The sequence below is a fragment of the Musca domestica genome, unplaced genomic scaffold (genome assembly GCF_030504385.1).
Source record: "Musca domestica strain aabys unplaced genomic scaffold, Musca_domestica.polishedcontigs.V.1.1 112, whole genome shotgun sequence".
NCBI classification, from domain to species: domain Eukaryota; kingdom Metazoa; phylum Arthropoda; class Insecta; order Diptera; family Muscidae; genus Musca; species Musca domestica.
In genome coordinates this window covers 616,307-635,393 of record NW_026712140.1, presented here as the reverse complement: position 1 = coordinate 635,393, position 19,087 = coordinate 616,307, and the positions used below count along the sequence as shown (strand labels likewise).

The following is a 19,087-nucleotide window of genomic DNA, read 5'->3' as shown; positions in this document are numbered from 1 at the left end:
ATTCAAGAGATGATGAAAATAATACGAATTAAAAAATCTAAGGAAACTTTACACCTAAAAAAGACACAAATAACTAAAGACCAAAGATAAATAAAAAGACAAAAGAGATAAAATTTAAACAAGTGATGTTATTGTTATTTATACACAAACAAAACAAATTTTAGAAAATCATATACATTTGGAATATTTGTAAATAAAGTGTATAATGATAAAAGAATAAAAATTATTTAAAATTAAATGAAAAGTAATATAGGGTGTAATGTTAAAATTAAAGTAAACCTTAAAAATAATAATATAGTTTTTACAAAAAAAAAGAAAGAATCAATAAAAAATAACAATAATAACGAATGAAAAACAATAACATAAAAATAATAAAAGTTATTAAAATAAAAAAGTAATGACAACAGTTTAACGAAAAATATTTAACAATTATCACAGTTATTTATATATATATATATATATATATATATATATATATATTAAAAATATCACAGTTTTTGAGAAAATATCACAGTTAGTCTACAAATTATCACAGTTAAAAATATGTAAATAATATACGTATGTCGTTTCTCCTCCGTAATAGTTGCTATAATGTTTTTCGTTTTAATTTGATTTTGGGTTGAAATATTGCCGTTTTTTTGGCAAGGCACGTTTTGTAGTCCCATAATCACAATTATGGGACTTACTATGCTTGGAGCATATCAAAAATTTATGGTGTATGATGAGTCCATGGCATCCACTTTCTGGCATCTTTACACAGCAACCGTTTAAACGGTCCAAGTCTTCACATTTCACCGATGTTCAAAACATTATCGACAGGCAGAAATATTTTAAAAGTTTTAAACTTTTTTTATCACATCAAGACCGATCACAGTTTTATTAGCAAATATCTAAAATGAAAGAGAAAAGAGCAAATTTTATTAATAAAGTAAACGTTTATGGTAAATATGTTTATACAAAAATAAAAATATCAAATAAAATACAATTAATAAATTTCAATTTCCAATGACCAAAAAAAATAAATAAATAAAATAAAAAATATTTTGTCGCCATATAAATTTGAGAGTTATTTTTATAGGAATCCGAAAACATTCACGTTTGTTTCATATATTTTTGTCGATTAAAATATTTGTTAAAATAGATATAAATAAGTATATAAAATTTTGTGTGTTTGAGTTTGACAATATTAAAAAGAAAAATTATATAAATACAAACTTTTGTAATGTGTTTTAGTTAAAACTTTTATTTTAAGTGAAAAAAATAACGAAAATAAATAATAAACCATTGCAACTCGAATCATTTATGGAAATTTATTTAATTATATATTTTTTTAATTTTTTTTAAAAAAAAAAAACGAAGAATGTTCAAAACATTGAATTTTTAAAAAAATGAATATTTTGTCGGAATATAAATTTTTAAATTTATAATTGTTTATTGTTAAATTAGAACGATAAAAAAATAACATTATAACATAATTAGCCTTTTTCGTTTTAATTTAGCAACAAAACATTCTAGAATATTATGTTCATTTTTATTAATTTTGACAAAATAAATAAATAAAATACAAAATTATTAAATCATAAATAAATCATAAATAAATTAGCCAAATATATAAAACAACTAAAATTTTGTGTTTCATATATTAATTTGTTGAAATAAAAATTTTAAATTTTTTTTAAATTTAAATTTTCTTAATTTTTGTTTTCCTTAAAAAAAAAAACAAAACAATTAAACTATAATTTTTTCACTTTAAAAAAAATGAAAATATATTTTCATTTTCTTTTTTAAATTGTCTTATTATTTTTAAAATTTTATTAGTGTCTTTAAAAATTTATTTATGACAAAGTATTTTTTTAAGTTTAAAAAATGTTGCATTTAATTTATAATTTTTTCACTTAAAAAAAAAAAAAAAAAAAAAAAAATATATATATATATATATATATATATATATATATCCAATTTTTTTTTTCTTAAATTTTGGTATTTTTAAAAATTTATTTATGACAAAGTATTTTCTAACTTTAAAAAAAAATTTATTTAATTTTTCTTTTTTTCTTAATTTCGAATATATATATAAATATGTTATGTAAATTATTGTTTTTATCAAAAAAGGGGAACTTACCACATTTGTTTTAAAACTTCTCCTCCGCACATTGTAAAATCCACCTTTTTCCAGTGTTAGCCCAACAAGTAGAACATACAAGTTCTCCCATAATCCTTTGGTAGTAGGCCTCCCGCCTTAATGTGGAATTCTCGCATATTCCCTTACTGTGCTACACGACGCTGTTAGTTATATACAGCACAACTTTCACTAGGTGGACTTATTTATTTGTTATCCGATATTTCTACTTGGTAGAATGGCTATCAGATTCTGTTTTAAGCTTGGAGCTTATATCACCGATAAAATCACAGGAGAGAAAAAATTCACCTTAAAAGAGATAACAAACACACAAAATGGAATTAAACCAAAAATTCACAATTTTTTTTCCTTTACGATTGTTGGAGTTGTTGTTCTTATTCTTCTATGATAGCTACGAATTGAAGCAAAATCAGAAAACAAGAAAAATTTACCTTCTTCTCGTATCCTTTTTGCCCAAAAGCAACACCACACCACACTCCACCACAGTCAGACTGTGACTGAAAATTCGTTGTAGCTGAAGGATTAATGAAACCTTCGTTGCGAGGAAAAACTTGGCAATTTTCCCAACACCAACAACAACCACATGGCAAGAGTTTGTTTGCTGGCCAGCGAAGAGGAAAATTTGCGCCAAAAATTTTTCCACCCCAAAAAAGGAAAGTTAATGAAACATTTTCATCCTCCCCAGCTAACCCAATCCTCCAATAAGAATCCTTGAACCTGAAGTGAAAAGGAAAAATTGTCTAACAGCCAAGCAAAAAACAAATTATCATTCATGTTAGAAGAAAACTCACTCACCCTTATTTGGGGCTGCCTTGTCGGGTTAGAAGGTTAGAAGGAGATGTTGGCAACACCCACCCTTGGCTTGGGAACCAACCAATTTAATAGATATATTCTCCCCCGACTCTGGCAAAACAAAACGCATTCAAATAAGAATTCCATTTGGGATTTTTTTTCTGCAGCATAGCATATTTTCTTGGGCCAGGCATTTGCAGCAACCAATACCGTGAGTAGGGTGAGGGAAAAATTCAATGATGCCACCGTCGCCACCACCAGGCAGTCACCCTTAAATTGTACAGAATTTTTACAATATTCTAACCAAATGCCTGCTGCCGAGAATCAACGAGACGGCCAGCACATTCTGGAGAGCGAAAACACATTTGTTTTTTTCGTTCTCTCAAATTGCATACTCTCTCTCTCTGCCAACCGGCACAACACTGAGCAGAGTGTGTGCCGCCAACATCATTGCAAAGCACATGTTTGAACTGACGTTGACGTTGGCGTCGCCGCCGCAGCTACTGCGCCCCGGTTGGGTAGCTTCATTCACAATTTTTCTTGTGAATTTTTAGTATGAATTTCGCTTTCTGCTGAACAAGTTGTGTTGAATTGAATGTGAGAGAGTTCGGAGCGCGCTCGTTAACAAGAACAACAACAACAGGAAAAAGCAAGCGCAGCAAATGTGAAAACAACAACAGCAAACTTATTGCAATAGCATTTCATTTGTTTTCTATTCAAAAAATCACCACCAAAAAGAATCCGCATATTGTTTTGTATAGAAACAAGCGAAAACAAAAAACAACGACAACAACAAAAGTTTTGGAAGTGAAATAACAAAACACAATTGTCGTGTAATCAAAAAAAGAAAAAAAAACAAAAAGTAAAAAGAATTCCTACTAGAACGAAAAGCCAAGATAAAGCAGAAACAAATAAAATCAAAGCAAAAAAAGAAAAAAAAACAAAATAGCAACAATCAGAAAATCAATTGCATGCATGATTTTTTCGGGTTTATTAAAACAATAACACCAACAATAATAAAAAACATTTGTTCGGTTTTTTTCGGGGTACGCCTACATCCAAATCAATTAATTTGTGGGGAGAAGTGCCCATACAACAAAACGCTGGAATAAAGTGCAAAACAAATTGAGAACAATCTAAACCACCAGACCAAACAAGAAATTGCAAAACCATTTTGTGAAATCAAAAACAAATTATTGCCAAATTTTCTATTCAAACACGAAAAGAGCAAAGAAAAACGTGCACAAACCTTATTTACAAGTGCTGTGAGTGCTTTCGTTTGTTTGTGTGTCGCGTTGTGCTGTGCTGTAATTTACACCTCATTCTGTTCCAACGCGGGACGGACAGACCATCATTGCTAATACGGACAAAATTAACTGTAAATTTATGGCATTTCTAAAGCAGAGGAGGAATACACAACCGAACTGTAGTGGCAGCGGCACAGGCAGTGGTGGGCAATCCTTGAAAATCAGCAGCAATAAAAATTACAATAACAACAATAATGCAAAATCTTTGAAAATTCATCATCGTTGATTTATCGAAAAATAGCCATAGCCTCTCCGTGGACTTTTTTCACCAACAATTGAAAGAAAATAAAATAAATTTATTTTCTTGTTTTTGACAATACCCTCCAGCTTTGTTGTTGCTCCAGCCAGCCGCTTTTATTCGATTGAATTTTCTGGCCCCGCGACCGCAACAAATTCGCGTGTGTTTTTTCAACATTCACGAACTGTGTGAGTAAGTGTGTGTGGGGAGCGCGTCTGCTAACATCTACAATGAAGAAAAGTCATTCAACGTTGAAAATTTCTATGGATTAAAATTTATTGAAAAAAAAGAAAAATAAAAAACAATAATAACAATAACATTCACCCAATCAAGAAAAAAGCAATAGCAACAACAATCATAGCATCAGCAGCAGATATTTGTTGATTGTGTGCTGCGAGATTTTTTTCTCATCACAACACAGTGACCGGTGCGTAAAAAGTGACAGTTGTGTGTTTGTTTGTTGTTTTTTTATATAAATCAATCAAAGAAAAACCAAAACAAACAACAAAATGTGCCAGACAATGTGAATTTGTTGTTATTATTAATCTAAAAAGAAAAAAAAAAAATCAGTGGAAAAAAGTGAATGCAAGTGCAGTACAGGTATTGGATTGGTTTTTTTTGTGCGAATAATTTCATAATTCTAATGTCATTTTTACACTATCCTACAAATGCATGGAATTTTCAATGAAAGTGAGAGTTTGTAGTGGGATTTTTTTGTTCAATGTAAGAGCGATGTAGGTAGGATACGAATGGGCTAGAGGACAATAAATGGGATTGAATACGGGACTTAAAATAGGAATGGAAGCGTTTAGAGGTTCTCTGGAATACTACTTACGTCCAAGAAGTAAATTTCAAAAATACAATTTATTGTTTATTCCAGAACTCCAAAAATAATAAAGTTTTTACTACCATAACCAATTTTCCCTTTATGATATCGGAAAAAAATGCAAAACCAGTAATTTGTTGCAGGTACTGAAACAGAGCATTTGTGATATTTGGGCTGTTCCAGAACCTGCAAGAATCTACTACTTTGGAATTTTTTCGATATCTTAAAGGGAACTTTGGTTTTAATAGTAAATACTTTTACATTCTTGCAGTTCTGGAACAGAACAATTTTCTAAATCCAAAAAAAGACCACCAGATAATCTATTTTATGAAGATTATAATTAACAAAAACATTTTTAAAATAATTTTTGAATTTTTCTGAAACCGTATCATTGCGTGTGTGATTAACACTTTCGTCTGTCTATTATTGCTAATTTTGTTTTTTTTTTACTTGAAATTTTGAAAAATAATTTCAAATTACTGTTATGTTCCAGAACAACAAAAATCTGAAAGTTAAGCCGAGTTTACATTTATAATATCGAAGAAAATTGTAAAACTAGTGGTTTCTTGCTGGGACAGAGGGAGTATACGTATTTTATTTTTGTCCTGTTCCAGAACTTTCAAGAATCTGTTATTTTTTAATATCAAAAATGCCCGTGAAGATAAATTGTAAAATATAAATGCAATGTGTTGGTGCGCAAGGGGTTAATTGAAAAATAGTTTTTTTTAATATTAATGATTTTTACCATTTTTTTGGATAAATCAACGTATTTTTAAATTAATTTAAATTAAATTGACTAATTAAATTAATTTAACAGGAAAATGACACAATTTCCCGACGAGGACGAATAACCAGAGTAGTGTTGGCGGTAGGGAAAATGCTGAATTGCACAAAAACTATGCTAGCTGCGTCATTGAGGCGGGTCTTAAATGAAAGGTCTCGAGGAGTACTTTCTGGCTATATATGCCTTATATTCCCAACTGATTTCAGATAATCGAATTTTTTCGATTTTCTAACCAAAGTGGCGGTTTCGGTAGGGAAACTGCATGGAAAATGCTGAATTGCACAAAAAGTATGCTAGCTGCGACATTGAGGCGGGTCTTAAATGAAAGGTCTCGAGGAGTACTTTCTGGCTATATATGCCTTATATTCCCAACTGATTTCAGATAATCGAATTTTTTCGATTTTCTAACCAAAGTGGCGGTTTCGGTAGGGAAACTGCATGGAAAATGCTGAATTGCACAAAAACTATGCTAGCTGCGTCATTGAGGCGGGTCTTAAATGAAAGGTCTCGAGGAGTACTTTCTGGCTATATATGCCTTATATTCCCAACTGATTTCAGATAATCGAATTTTTTGATTAATTTTTTAGCTTTAATTTTTTAGCTTTTAATTTTTAGCTGATTAATTTTTTAGCTTTTTTCGTATGTTATATTTCAAAGATGAATTTGCTGTAAAAATTAAAATAAAATTAAAAAATTTATATATTTATATTTTTGCAGAAATTGAAAATAGCTAAATTTGTTTCTTCATTTTTTTAACCATTCAATTTCACAAAATTAACTCCTTCAACGGTCTATGTGCAACTTCACAAACTAAAATTTGAGTGATGTGCTTCTCTTCAAAAAAAAAAAAAAAAAAAAAAAAAAAAAAAAAAAAAAAAAAAAAAACAATGAAACGTTATTCGCACACACACTCATACATATTGTTTATCCAGAACGTCTTCTGTACATTGCCTACTATAGGCAATCATCAAACATCTGAACGTTCAAACTTGTTCGAAATTGTGTCCGTAATGTATTCAGTGTTGCCAGCCGCTTGCCTAGGTAAGTGAGGCAGTTTTGGACTTTGCCACTGTTATGATTATTGATGCATTTTGGATCATGGATACGAGTGTAATTATTTAGGTCGTAACAGGGGACTAGTTTTTGTGCATGTTTCCATGCAGTTTCCCTACCGAAACCGCCACTTTGGTTAGAAAATCGAAAAAATTCGATTATCTGAAATCAGTTGGGAATATAAGGCATATAAAGCCAGAAAGTACTCCTCGAGACCTTTCATTTAAGACCCGCCTCAATGACGCAGCTAGCATAGTTTTTGTGCAATTCAGCATTTTCCATGCAGTTTCCCTACCGAAACAGCCACTTTGGTTAGAAAATCGAAAAAATTCGATTATCTGAAATCAGTTGGGAATATAAGGCATATATAGCCAGAAAGTACTCCTCGATACCTTTCATTTAAGACCCACCTCAATGACGCAGCTCGCATAGTTTTTGTGCAATTCAGCATTTTCCATGCAGTTTCCCTAGCGAAACCGCCACTTTGGTTAGAAAATCGAAAAAATTCGATTATCTGAAATCAGTTGGGAATATAAGGCATATATGGCCAGAAAGTACTCCTCGAGACCTTTCATTTAAGACTCAATGACGCAGCTAGCATAGTTTTTGTGCAATTCAGCATTTTCAATGCAGTTTCCCTACCGCCAACACCACTCTGGTTATTCGTCCTCGTCGGGAAATTGTGTCATTTTCCTGTTAAATTAATTTAATTAATTAATTTAATTTAAATTAATTTAAAAATACATTGATTTATCCAAAAAAAGTGGTAAAAATCATTAATATTAAAAAAAAACTATTTTTCAATTAACCCCTTGCGCACCAACACATTGCATTTATATTTTAAAATTTATCTTCACGGGCATATATCAAAAAGGGAAAATTGTTTATCTCACTTTATGGCAGAGCATTTATTTTTTCCCTTTTTACCATGATTTCGGAAAAGTTTTTTTGGTGCCTCAGGGATAGGCTCTTTAGGATTTTCGTATTTTCAATCGTTCACCATTCCGAGTGGAACTTTTCAATTATTACAAAGTTATTTTTTTTCAAATTCGGAATTTTGTATAGTTTTTGCAATAATAAAAAAATTTTAATAACTTTTTCTTAAATTTCATAAATTTGGAGTTTTATTAAAATATTGCTTTTTTGTCAGTAGTCGGCACCACTTGCCAATTGTTGTCGGTATGACATGTTCCAATAGTCCGATTTTTTTTGTAAGGATAACTAATAATAATAAAAAATAATTTATTAAAATAATATATTTTTGTTTAGTTAAATTGTACACAAAGATAGCTGACATTACATTTGAATCAAACAAAAATTTCTGTTCACATTTAGTTATAATTGTTTTATTTATTAGAGCTTATAAATAAAAAGTGCCGACTACTGAACTTAGGTACGCTTACCCTATGCTTCAGAACCTGCAGGAATCTACTAGTTTTGATTTTTTTTTCGATACAACGAGAAAACGGTTATCGTATTTAAAAATTTTATATTCTTGTTGTCCTGGAACATAACAATAGGTAGATATATTTTGAAACTAATGAAAATAGCTATCCGATAATTTTTTGGGACTCAGTTTTTTTTATAATAACCCAAGAAGTCGAGCTTTTATGGTTGTCAACAAAATATATGCCAAGTTATATGTGGCTGACACTCAAACATTTTCAACTTGGTGTTATATGTGACGATGTCTTTCAAATTTTATGAACCCGTGCTAAACAATTCTGTCAAGTCCTTCGAGATGCTGGTTTTAATATAAAAGAAAACTTAGTTTACATTGCTATTGCTGGACATATCCGGCTACCGCCCCTAGCATTCCTCCAATAATTTCTGAAACTAAGTTTGCTTCAAAAGACAAAATTATGTTTTGAAATTCAAAGAGATTAAAATCACAATACTTTTAAAACTACTAAGTTTTGACCTATTCATAGACTTCAAGAATCTTCTAGTTTTGCAATTTTTTCCGATATTATAAAGGAAAAATCGGTTATTGTAGTAAAAAGTTTTACATTCTTACAGTTCTGGAACAGAGTATTTATTGTCAAATTGTTGTTAAAAGAAGTCTTCTTAACCGATCTTATATTAGCTTGGGGCATATAGTTTCTAATATTACCAACGCCACAATCGCAGTTGTATTAAACTTGACCAGTCTAGAAGATAATTTTCACTGAAGATAGATAATTTTCACTGATTGGCCGAAATATTCATAATAGACCCTACAAAGTATATATATTCTGGAACAGCGTAAAATTCTAAAATGATCTAGCGATGTCCGTCTGTCTATTGTAATCACGTTATCTTTCGAACCAATTTAGATAATAAAAGGCTAAAATTGTGCATACATGCATAGTTTGCCAGTAGGCAGTTTAAGTTCGTAAATGAGCCATGTCGGTCTACGTCTTCGTATAGCCCCCATGTAACGATACCTCCTGATACTCGGTATTTTGCTGATTTCAGAAACATTATTCACCGGAATCGTTTCAAATTAGGGTACTACAACTTAAGACTACATTGTCTCTGCAGGCCCACCCTCCCGATACTCCGTAATTTCATGATTTTTGCGACATTATTCACCGAAATTGTAACAAATTTCGTATTTGAAGTTCCTAATGGGCACAGGTCCACGTCTTCGTAGTTTCCGGATTTATTTTTTCAAAAATGTTCAATTTCCTTCAAAATGGTGGAGGGTATTAAAAGCCCGGCCCGGCTGAACTTCGCTTCTTCTTTAATTGTTTTTTTTTTTTTTTTTTGTGAAAATACTTTCAAACTATCTAATTCAGCTTAATTTTTAATTCCTGATAGAAAAAAATGGGTCAATGGGAGTTTTCTTTTAAAGCTGTTTTTTTTTTATAAATACTATGATAGGTGCTTGGGGTAGTTAAAATTTGTATCCTATAATGTTTGGTCCAAATTAAAAAAAAACCTACAAAATATACTTATTTCATAAAGAAATACACATAAGAGATAAGAACTTCTCAGAAATAACTTTTTATAAGACACAATTCAAACTATGTGTAAAATGTCCTCAAACATATGCCAGGCCAGAAAAAAATTCGGGTTTTTTTTATAGAAAATCAATTTCTTGAGATGAGACACTCTATGAGAAAATGAGCGGTATGTAATATCCGTAAAGCTATAATTAATAATTTTTCGAACAATTTGCCAGATTATAGACAATAACAATAATGATAAGCTGGGCAAATATTTAATATTATGTATTTAATTTAAAAATTCTTATTTTGTCTAGGTTTACGACTTTATCGACGTATGCATGATATGTCGGAAAAGTATGTCATATGCTTCACAAATCCTGTCAGGCCATTTATGATTATTACTATATATGAAGGGCTCACAGCTATACCGAACTAAGTCATAAAAACATAATTCCAAGATAGTTAGAGGTAAAGTAAATGTACTGCAATTAATTTCTGGAAGCAATATTTTAGTCTACCAAAAGAAAATGTAAACGTCTATATTCAAAATTAACTAATGATATAAAGTTAAAAGAAAAATAATTTAAATATATTGCTAAAAAAAATATTCAAAAACAAAAAACCTGCTTTGGTTCGTTATTACTCTGAATAAAATTTGAAGGTTTTACAGCTAAAGCGAACCAAGTCAAAAAAATAAATAAATTGTTCATTTTATGACTAAATATAGTTGATGTTTCGCTTGTAATAAGCAACTGATGTTGATAGCTTTGGAAAAGGCAATGCTTTTTGAATGTCGAAAGTACAGAAATAGTGCTCATCAGATGGCACTTCTGTATTCAGTGAGTCTCGAGCTAGCTGTGCTGCTTTTAAGTGAAGTTCCTTTTGCCAAATTAAATTTGTATTTTCGTCTTCATCGAATTTTATTTTCATGTTAAGTTCATCACATATTCGAAAGTTATCCTTATTCGGTCAGTGCTCCAGTGGTCCATTCCAACAAGTACCTCCCCCACAAAGGGTAAACATTTTGAATAATTATAACTCTTATAAAATGTGATGAAATTTTCCGATTGTGTTCAAATTACACAGATCAGAATATTTTTATTAACCCACGCTCTGCTGTGAATATGGAATATATCGCTCCACTACCTCTGGTATCATCCCCACAAAGGGTCAACATTTTGAATATCCATGAAGCTCATAAGATGCGATATTATTCGATTTCATTCAGATTGGGTACATTTCAAAATTTCCTTCAACACAAGATCTGTTATAAAGATGGTAGAGATCGGACCATTTCTTCTGGTACCTTTCCACACAGGGTTCAAGATTTTGAAAAACAAAACTGAAAGAAAACGAAATAATCATCCAACTCCCTTTAGATTTCACACATACAAACATTTTCGCTAACACAATATTTGTTGTGAAGATGGAATATATCTGCGAACCACTTCCGGTACATCACCCACAAGGGGTCACAATTATCAATGCCTTTATCTGTCATAACTTGCGAAACAAGTCGATGATTCTTTACAACTTGCTATATCTAAATATTTCTCTCAACCAGAAACATGAGATGAATATGGAATAATGTAAGATTTTCTTGTAATTGTGCCCATACTATTTTAATGTGTATTAGGAAAAAGTATATCAAATAAAAAGCAGTAAGTTCGGTCGGGCCGAGCTTTGAATACCCTCTACCATTTGGAAAGAATTTGGATATTAAAAAATACTTTTAAAAATCATAAAAATACCGAATATAGAGAGTTATCGTAATATGGGGGTATATACGAAAATGTGGACCTGCACAGCCAAGTTTTGTCATAGTCCATTACAATATTCAAATAGGAAACTTGAAAAAATCCGGTAAATAATATCGCAAAAACATCATAATACCGAATACGAAATATGAAAAAAATTGGTGAATAATGTCATTAAAGTCATCAAAATACCGATCATTTCCAATACCAAAAGCCCTGTAGACCAAACACACATCTGAGTAAATTTTATCAACCTACTACAAACGCCTCGGAAGCTAGAGTGATTTCCACAGATGGACAGACAGACGGATGGACATCACTAAATCAACATTGAATCATTGCTGATATCTATATATACGCTGATTCAAAGTGAAACACACTGACTTGGTTCATTTTTGCTTTGAATAAAAACGAAAATGACAGTCGTGGACTTAGGTTTTTTAACGTTATCTTTGGAACGAAACACTTTTTGACATTGTGCTTTACAGAGTAAACAGAGTTGCCATATGCGGGGACATTGGCACTAGTTTCGGCATTTTTTATTTTTCATGACTTGGTTCGGTATAGCAGTGAGCCCTTCATATATGCTCCGAAATTTAAATATTCCAGAGATTTTTTTGAACATTTAGATGTTTTATTTTTATATATTTTTTAGCATTTCGCTCGAAAATCTCTTTTTTTTGTCGTTGGGCAATCCAACGAAAGGCATTTCTGGTTTCGTCGGTGGTAGGTTTCTATCAAAAATATAGGCTCATTTTCCTGCAACCCACATTTTGAGAATATTTGTGCAAAGGTACCCTCCCTTTATTAAAATAACTTACTGAACTTAAAATACATTTTTAGGATATTGAAATTGACATTTTTACAACATAAGAACATTTTCAAAATTCATACCTAATTTAAACCCGCTCTATTCTCTTTCAGGCGCGACAATAGAAAAATCAAAATTTAAAGACTTGAACTTTTTCTTATTCGACAGAATGGAATACTTCTAAGAACTTTTCAATCAAAAACAGAAAAAAACTACTTTTCATAATTTTAAACAATCGACAAATTAAACAATCAGTGAAAATACAAGCAATACAATTTTCCTTTTATAAAAAAAAAAAACAAAATTCTGAATTATTCACAACAAAATGTAAAAATAGCAATATTATCGCTAAACCTAAAAAAAGTATAATGAATTAAAACGAGTTTTGATTTGGTTGTTACGCCCGACAACTTTTAACAATTCCATATTGATAAACAAAAGTAAAGCTCTCCGGTCGATTTACAGCGGCAATCAATTTCTGCATTAAAGTCATCGTCTCAACAACAATCATCGTCGAGAAAAGTTTCTTCGTTATCGGTACTGTAAGCCCCATTTAAATGCTACTTATGGCGCCACGTCGCAATCACAATACCAACAGCATTGTAACGCAGCAAACACCGCAACAGTCAACCGCAAATCAAACGTTGTCATCGTCGTCCACAGCTTCTTTGACATCGGTATCGGTGGCAGCCACATCTTCGGCATTTTTGGTGGCTAATTCCACGTCATCGGCGTCGACAACAACGCTGTTCAACAGCTTCTACACGACGACAGCACCTCTGCAACCACCCACGCATCTAAGCGAAGAATCTGGGATTAGTAGCAGCAACAGCAGTAACGGTAATAATAACGGCGCCAGCAATATGTCACCCATGCAAACCGCAATAACCACCAACAATAACAACAACAACAATACATTGACTCCTAATCACAACAACACCAACAAGGGCGATCAATATGTTCGCTGTTGCCATCCCGGTGGTGAGTGTTTCAAATCCGATTCGCCCCTCATCAATTTGGACGACTTATCCGATTGTGTGAAAGTGATTTGCAACAATGAGAACTGTAATGTGGGTCAGTATATGCATCGGGAATGTTTCGACAACTGGGAGCAATCCGTCCTACAATCCCTCAAGTCAATGGGTGGTAGGGCGCGTTCATGGTCAGATCGGCAGAAGGCTCAAAATCTATGGACCAAGAAAGGTTACGATTTGGTCTACAAGGTGTGCGGTTGTAAATGCTCACGTGGTCATTTGCGCAAGGATTTGGAATGGGTGCCGCCCAAGCCTGCTGGTCAACAATATGCCATGAATGGCCAAAGGATAATGAATGGCAATGCCACGACCAATGGTGTTAGTGGCGGCTGTCAGGAAGATGAGGAGAAGAAGAAAAAGAAAAACAAACGGAATCGACAACAACAGCAGCAGCAACAACAACAAACTACTCAGTCGAATAAAACTTTGGCACCTTTGCAGGTCAATGGTCAGCAACAACAACAACAGCAACAAACACAACCACAACAAATGTCAGCTGTAGTTTCTGCCAACACAAATAATGTGGTGGGAGAACACAAAACCGATACCAACAATGGTCATCACAATTCCTCCAATTCCACATCATCTTCATCCACTGGCAACAGTACACCCAATGTAGGTGTCATTGGCTCCGGTTTGCATCATCAGCAGCAACAAAATCAAATGCAAAACAACAACAACACCAATTCTGGCCTAGCTGAGCTACCGGCCACCGTCATGTCCTCCATCAATAATCTCTTGAATGGCTCCAATAATATTTTGGGTTTGGATTTACGCCCACGCACCAATAGCATCTCATCGGCCAGTAATAGCCACAGTGGCTCCTCTTCACCCTCGGCCATATCTTTTTGCAGTGGTGAGCTGACGTTGGTACCAACCACCACCTCTTCCGTCACTTCATCCAATGGTCTATTGAATTCTTCGATTTCATCTTCTTCAGCGTCTACCAATCAATTGGCCACATTGCAGAGTTTGAATCTAAATGGATTCTATCCTCAGGCCACACTAAACAATCAACAACAACAGCAAACCTCATTAATGCAGCAGCAGCAGCAACAGCAATCGTCTCTAACGAAAAATATTCTTAATGGATTACAATCGTCGGTTCTCCTGGGAAATGGTGGTGTAGGCGCTACCGTTACCAACAATTCTACTGCTGCCTCTGTAGTTGCCACCACAGCTTTATTGATTAAACAACAACAACAGCAGCAGCAACAATGTCCTTCTGGCACTATCTTGACCAATGGTCTTAAACATTTGACACCGTTTGAACAGCAACAACTTCTGTTGCAGCAAAAAGTCAAAGAAGTCGAGCTTTATTCAGAGAGAGTTCGGTAAGTGATGATATTTTTCTCTAAGATTCTTATGTATTTAAAATTCTAAAGATAGAATAAGTCTCTTACAGATACAAAAACCTTTTAAATGAAAATAAGTCCTTGTAAATGTCTCCTACAGACATAGGGCTTCCTCAAGGTCTTCTATAGAATTTATTTTGCAGATGAAAGACCTTATGAGGTTCAGAGATCATATTTTCTCGTTTTTACTAACGAGCGAAACATACTCGGGAGCGTTTGTGCTCGAAGTGTAGAATTTTACACACAATTTATGGATGCGCTCGCGAATAAATCCTGTTTGAAATAGAGTAAGAGTTTACTTTACGAGTAGTTTTATATCGAATCACTCCTTAAGTACCTCCCCCACAAAGGTTTATAGTTTGGAAGCTTTAGAAATCTTATAAAATGATTACCTTCAAGTGTCGCACATTCCAATTTCTACAAACTTTATTTTTGGTACGAAGACAGGATAGAACAGACCACTCCTACTGGTAACTATAAGGAGTAATTCCTATCGAACTCGAGTAAAAAACGAAGTTCGAGAATTTCGGAGGAGGTAGCGGTGCCTTCTCAAGGTTTTTACATGCAGAAGAATACTTAGACTCTAGTCTTCAACAGATTGAAATCCCCTTAAAGATGTTTTAAAATCGAAGACCCATATGCAATAGAAGAATATTTTTGGTGTTATTTTTTTTTTTTTTTTTTTTTTTTGATAACATAGATCCTCAAGACCATCTGTAGAAGGTCCTCTATGGGTAGAAGGTCTTATATTTATAAATATCTCTTAACGTTTTTTTTTCTTGATAAAAGATCTCTTACAGAACTCCCATAGATATAGAGCTTTAAGGGTCTTCTATTGATACATTTCGGAAATTACTTCTATACTTCTATATCCTCCACTATCTCTAGAAGGCTTTAAAGACGTCTTCAATTAATAATAAACGTTTTGAGAGGTATTCTACCCATAAAAGACCTTTAAGGTGACCTGCTACCTACATTAGATCAACATATGCTATTTATCTATTAAAGTCGTAGACAGAAGACCTCTAACAAAGTCGCCAACACCTAAAATATATTCAAAAAAGGTCTAGTAAAGGTATTTTAAAGATAGAGAACCCCTCCTTGGAATTCCATGTTATGAAAATCTCCTGATGGAGACCCAAAACTCTTAATGGGAGGACTGAAGGACTTTTGCAGGTCACTCTGTGGAGTGAAGAAGATTTTTAAATATTTCTAAAGTTTTTCTAAAGTTTTCTAAAAATCTTGCACTTTTTCTATGGCCGAAAGACCTTTTAAAGGCCTTGAAAACTTTGTACAGCTCGTCCTTGGCCAGAAAAATGGGTTTCTTTGACCAAAAGACATTGTTCAAGTCTCCCATGGCCAGATGACCCTTAGCAAGTTTTTCATGGTTAGAAAACCCTTTACATGCTAGAAGACCTTTTACAGGCCTTTGATGGTGAGAAGGTCCTTTACAAACCTTACGTAGCAAGACGATATATTACAGGTCCTCTATTACCAGGAAAGCCTTTACAAGTCGTCCATAGCCAAAAGATTATATACAGGTCTTCCATGCTCAAAAATATTTCACAGGTCTTCTGTGGCCTGATATTTTTAAGGTCTATGGCCAGAAAATAATTGTGTTTTAAAAGCTTCTATGGACAACGTTTTTTTAAATCTAATATCTTTATTTGAAATGATTTTACACTTACACTTCAGCAGATGGTCTACTGCGGATAAAATCCCTCTTAAAATACTTACGCAGAAAGTTGATCTTTAAATGGATCGAAGACAGCAAGACGTCTTTCTGTAGTAAGAATACATTTTGAGAGGGTTGCTACAGACATAAACTAGAAAAATAACTCTTTAAGACCTACAGAACACTTTCTCAATATTCGCTGCAGAGAACCCTCCTCCTGGCTGCTAATTTTATGTCATACAGACTTTATCTGTTGTGTAATTTCTCCCCGTGTCTTCTCTGTCCTATTTAATAACGTGATTAGTATTCGTTATCGACATTTTGATATCTACTCACACGATTGCTGCCACCAAGTGAGACACTTAATTATTCAACTTGTTGTTGTTGTTTTTTATTTTAAAATAGACTTTGGCATTTTTATGGAATTAACCATATCTAAATGAATATTTTTTGGTGTATAGCTCTTAAAACAAAAAATCATATAATTGTTACGATACCCCAACGATTGGAGGCAGTTAAACCAGTTTAGTTAAACAAAATTTATGAATTAATTTGTTTAATTTTGGTATAATCGTTGCATTTAGCAGTAGCCTTGAAAATGTTGTTGTTGTTATTTTGTCGCATGATTGTTTTTGTTTTGCTTCTCTTTTGATGATCAAACAAAAGTTTGTCGAAAAAGAAATTTCGAACAAAATCCCCCTGCTTAAATTGGATTAGTAACACATTTTGAACAGAAAAAAAATTTGCAAAACTAAAATACAAATTACGAGAAACAAAAGTTTAATGATAACGAAACAGCAGCAGCTGTTTAACCGGAATATGTTTGTTTTTTTTTTCTTTTTTTTTCGGTTTCAATGCATATCATTATAGTTACTAACCGAATTATGAATATTAATAATTTTTTGATCATGGAATTAAATTTATAAAAAAAAAAACAAAAAAGAGAATGATTAGAAATGTTAATATAATAATGAGAAACCAATAATGAGAAAAACAAAACAAATAGCAAAAAGTAGCAGAGCTTTTTTTTAAATGATGAAGCCTTCAAAACACAATTTCACATATTGGTTCTTCGACGTTATTGATTGGTGAAGAATTTTCACACATTTTCGTTTATCAATACTCAAATATTCTTAATTTCAATTATAATTTTTATTTATTTACATTATTATCAATAAATTGCCTTGGTCATGTTTAACATTGAACAGAGTTATGCAATCTGAAGTCGTAGGACCTTTTTTTAATAATTTTTTTGCTGTAAAACACGTACAAATTAAACATATAGATTCGGAGCAACTGAGCTTTACCTCTCCATAAACTTTTAACAAATACTCTTAGTAAAAGTACAAAAATATATATACAGGGTGAGATAAAAAACTGCAACAGAGACAAATGCCATAATTTTTTTAATACTTTTTAATTTTATAGAATGAAAACAAAAATGTCGGAAATAGCATCAAATTTAGGAATAAGTTTAGATTTGTTCGAATTGGTCACCTCTGGCACGTATTATGGTCTTCAAACGGCCAATGAAACCGTCACACGCTTGCCGAATGTTGCCCTGTGGTATTTTGGCCCATTGCCGGTAAAGCGCTTGATTGTGGTGATCGACAATTTGGTATTTTTTAGTGCCAACCTTCCTTTTCAAAATACTCCAGACACAATAGTCCAAGGGAGTGGTATCCGAAGATTTTAGTGGCCATTGTGAGCTGGAAATGAAGCGAGGAACCTCATTTTGTAACCATTCTTGGGTGGCGCGTGCTGAGTGCGATGGTGCTGTAGTCCTGTTGGAATCTCCAAGGTCTGCAGCCAAAATGTTTGTATGCCCAAGGCTTTAATACACCCTCTAGAATATTTTCGCTATAATATTCGTCATTTATTCTGATCGATCGATCGATCGGTCGATTAATACGAGCGGAGAGCGACAATCGGCTGTTATGGCGGTCCACACGATTATCATGGCCAGCGCTTGAGTTCCGGTGGCCAACCGAAGTTGAACATTTTTAGCTGACCTCTTTGGCAACGAATGTTTTCTCATCGGAGAAAACCAAATTCGGCAGTTCACCACTTCGGCCAAGCGAAGCAACTCTTTAGACCTTTTGAGTCTATTTTCTTTCTGTCGCGTTGTAAGGTCTTGCACTTTTTGGAATTTTAACCGATTTACCCCTAGCCTATTCAATTCAATATTTGTCGAATGGAATATTGCGATATGTTCAGCTCACGATCCATTTTTCAACCACTGCGACATGGTTTTCAATCAAGTCGCTTCTTTACTTTTCGAACCATTTCTGCTGATATTGCTGTTTTCTTCCGTCCACTTCCTTGACGTCAGGCTACGCTACCAGTATCACGGTAACGAGCGATAGCCACTTGTGGTTCTCC

General features: G+C 33.0%; 1 protein-coding gene and 1 long non-coding RNA gene across 2 annotated transcripts in view; one reads left to right on the top strand and one right to left on the bottom strand.

Moving 5' to 3' along the window:
• Positions 1 to 578: 578 nt before the first annotated feature.
• Positions 579 to 3,194, bottom strand: LOC109611743 (uncharacterized). The gene is made up of 4 exons (XR_002194080.2): positions 2,936 to 3,194; positions 2,572 to 2,857; positions 2,123 to 2,428; positions 579 to 890 (listed from the first exon to the last, which is right to left on the bottom strand). It is a non-coding gene; the product is annotated as an uncharacterized LOC109611743 (long non-coding RNA).
• Positions 3,195 to 3,465: 271 nt separating this feature from the next.
• LOC101898988 (headcase protein) overlaps positions 3,466 to 19,087 on the top strand; it is a 389,567-nt gene continuing 373,945 nt past the window's right edge. Inside the window, exons 1-2 of the mRNA XM_005178123.4 lie at positions 3,466 to 5,077; positions 12,755 to 15,009. Of these exons, the coding sequence (XP_005178180.2) occupies positions 13,199 to 15,009 (1,811 nt within the window). The 5' untranslated portion in view covers positions 3,466 to 5,077; positions 12,755 to 13,198. The remainder of the gene's footprint in view (positions 5,078 to 12,754; positions 15,010 to 19,087) is intronic.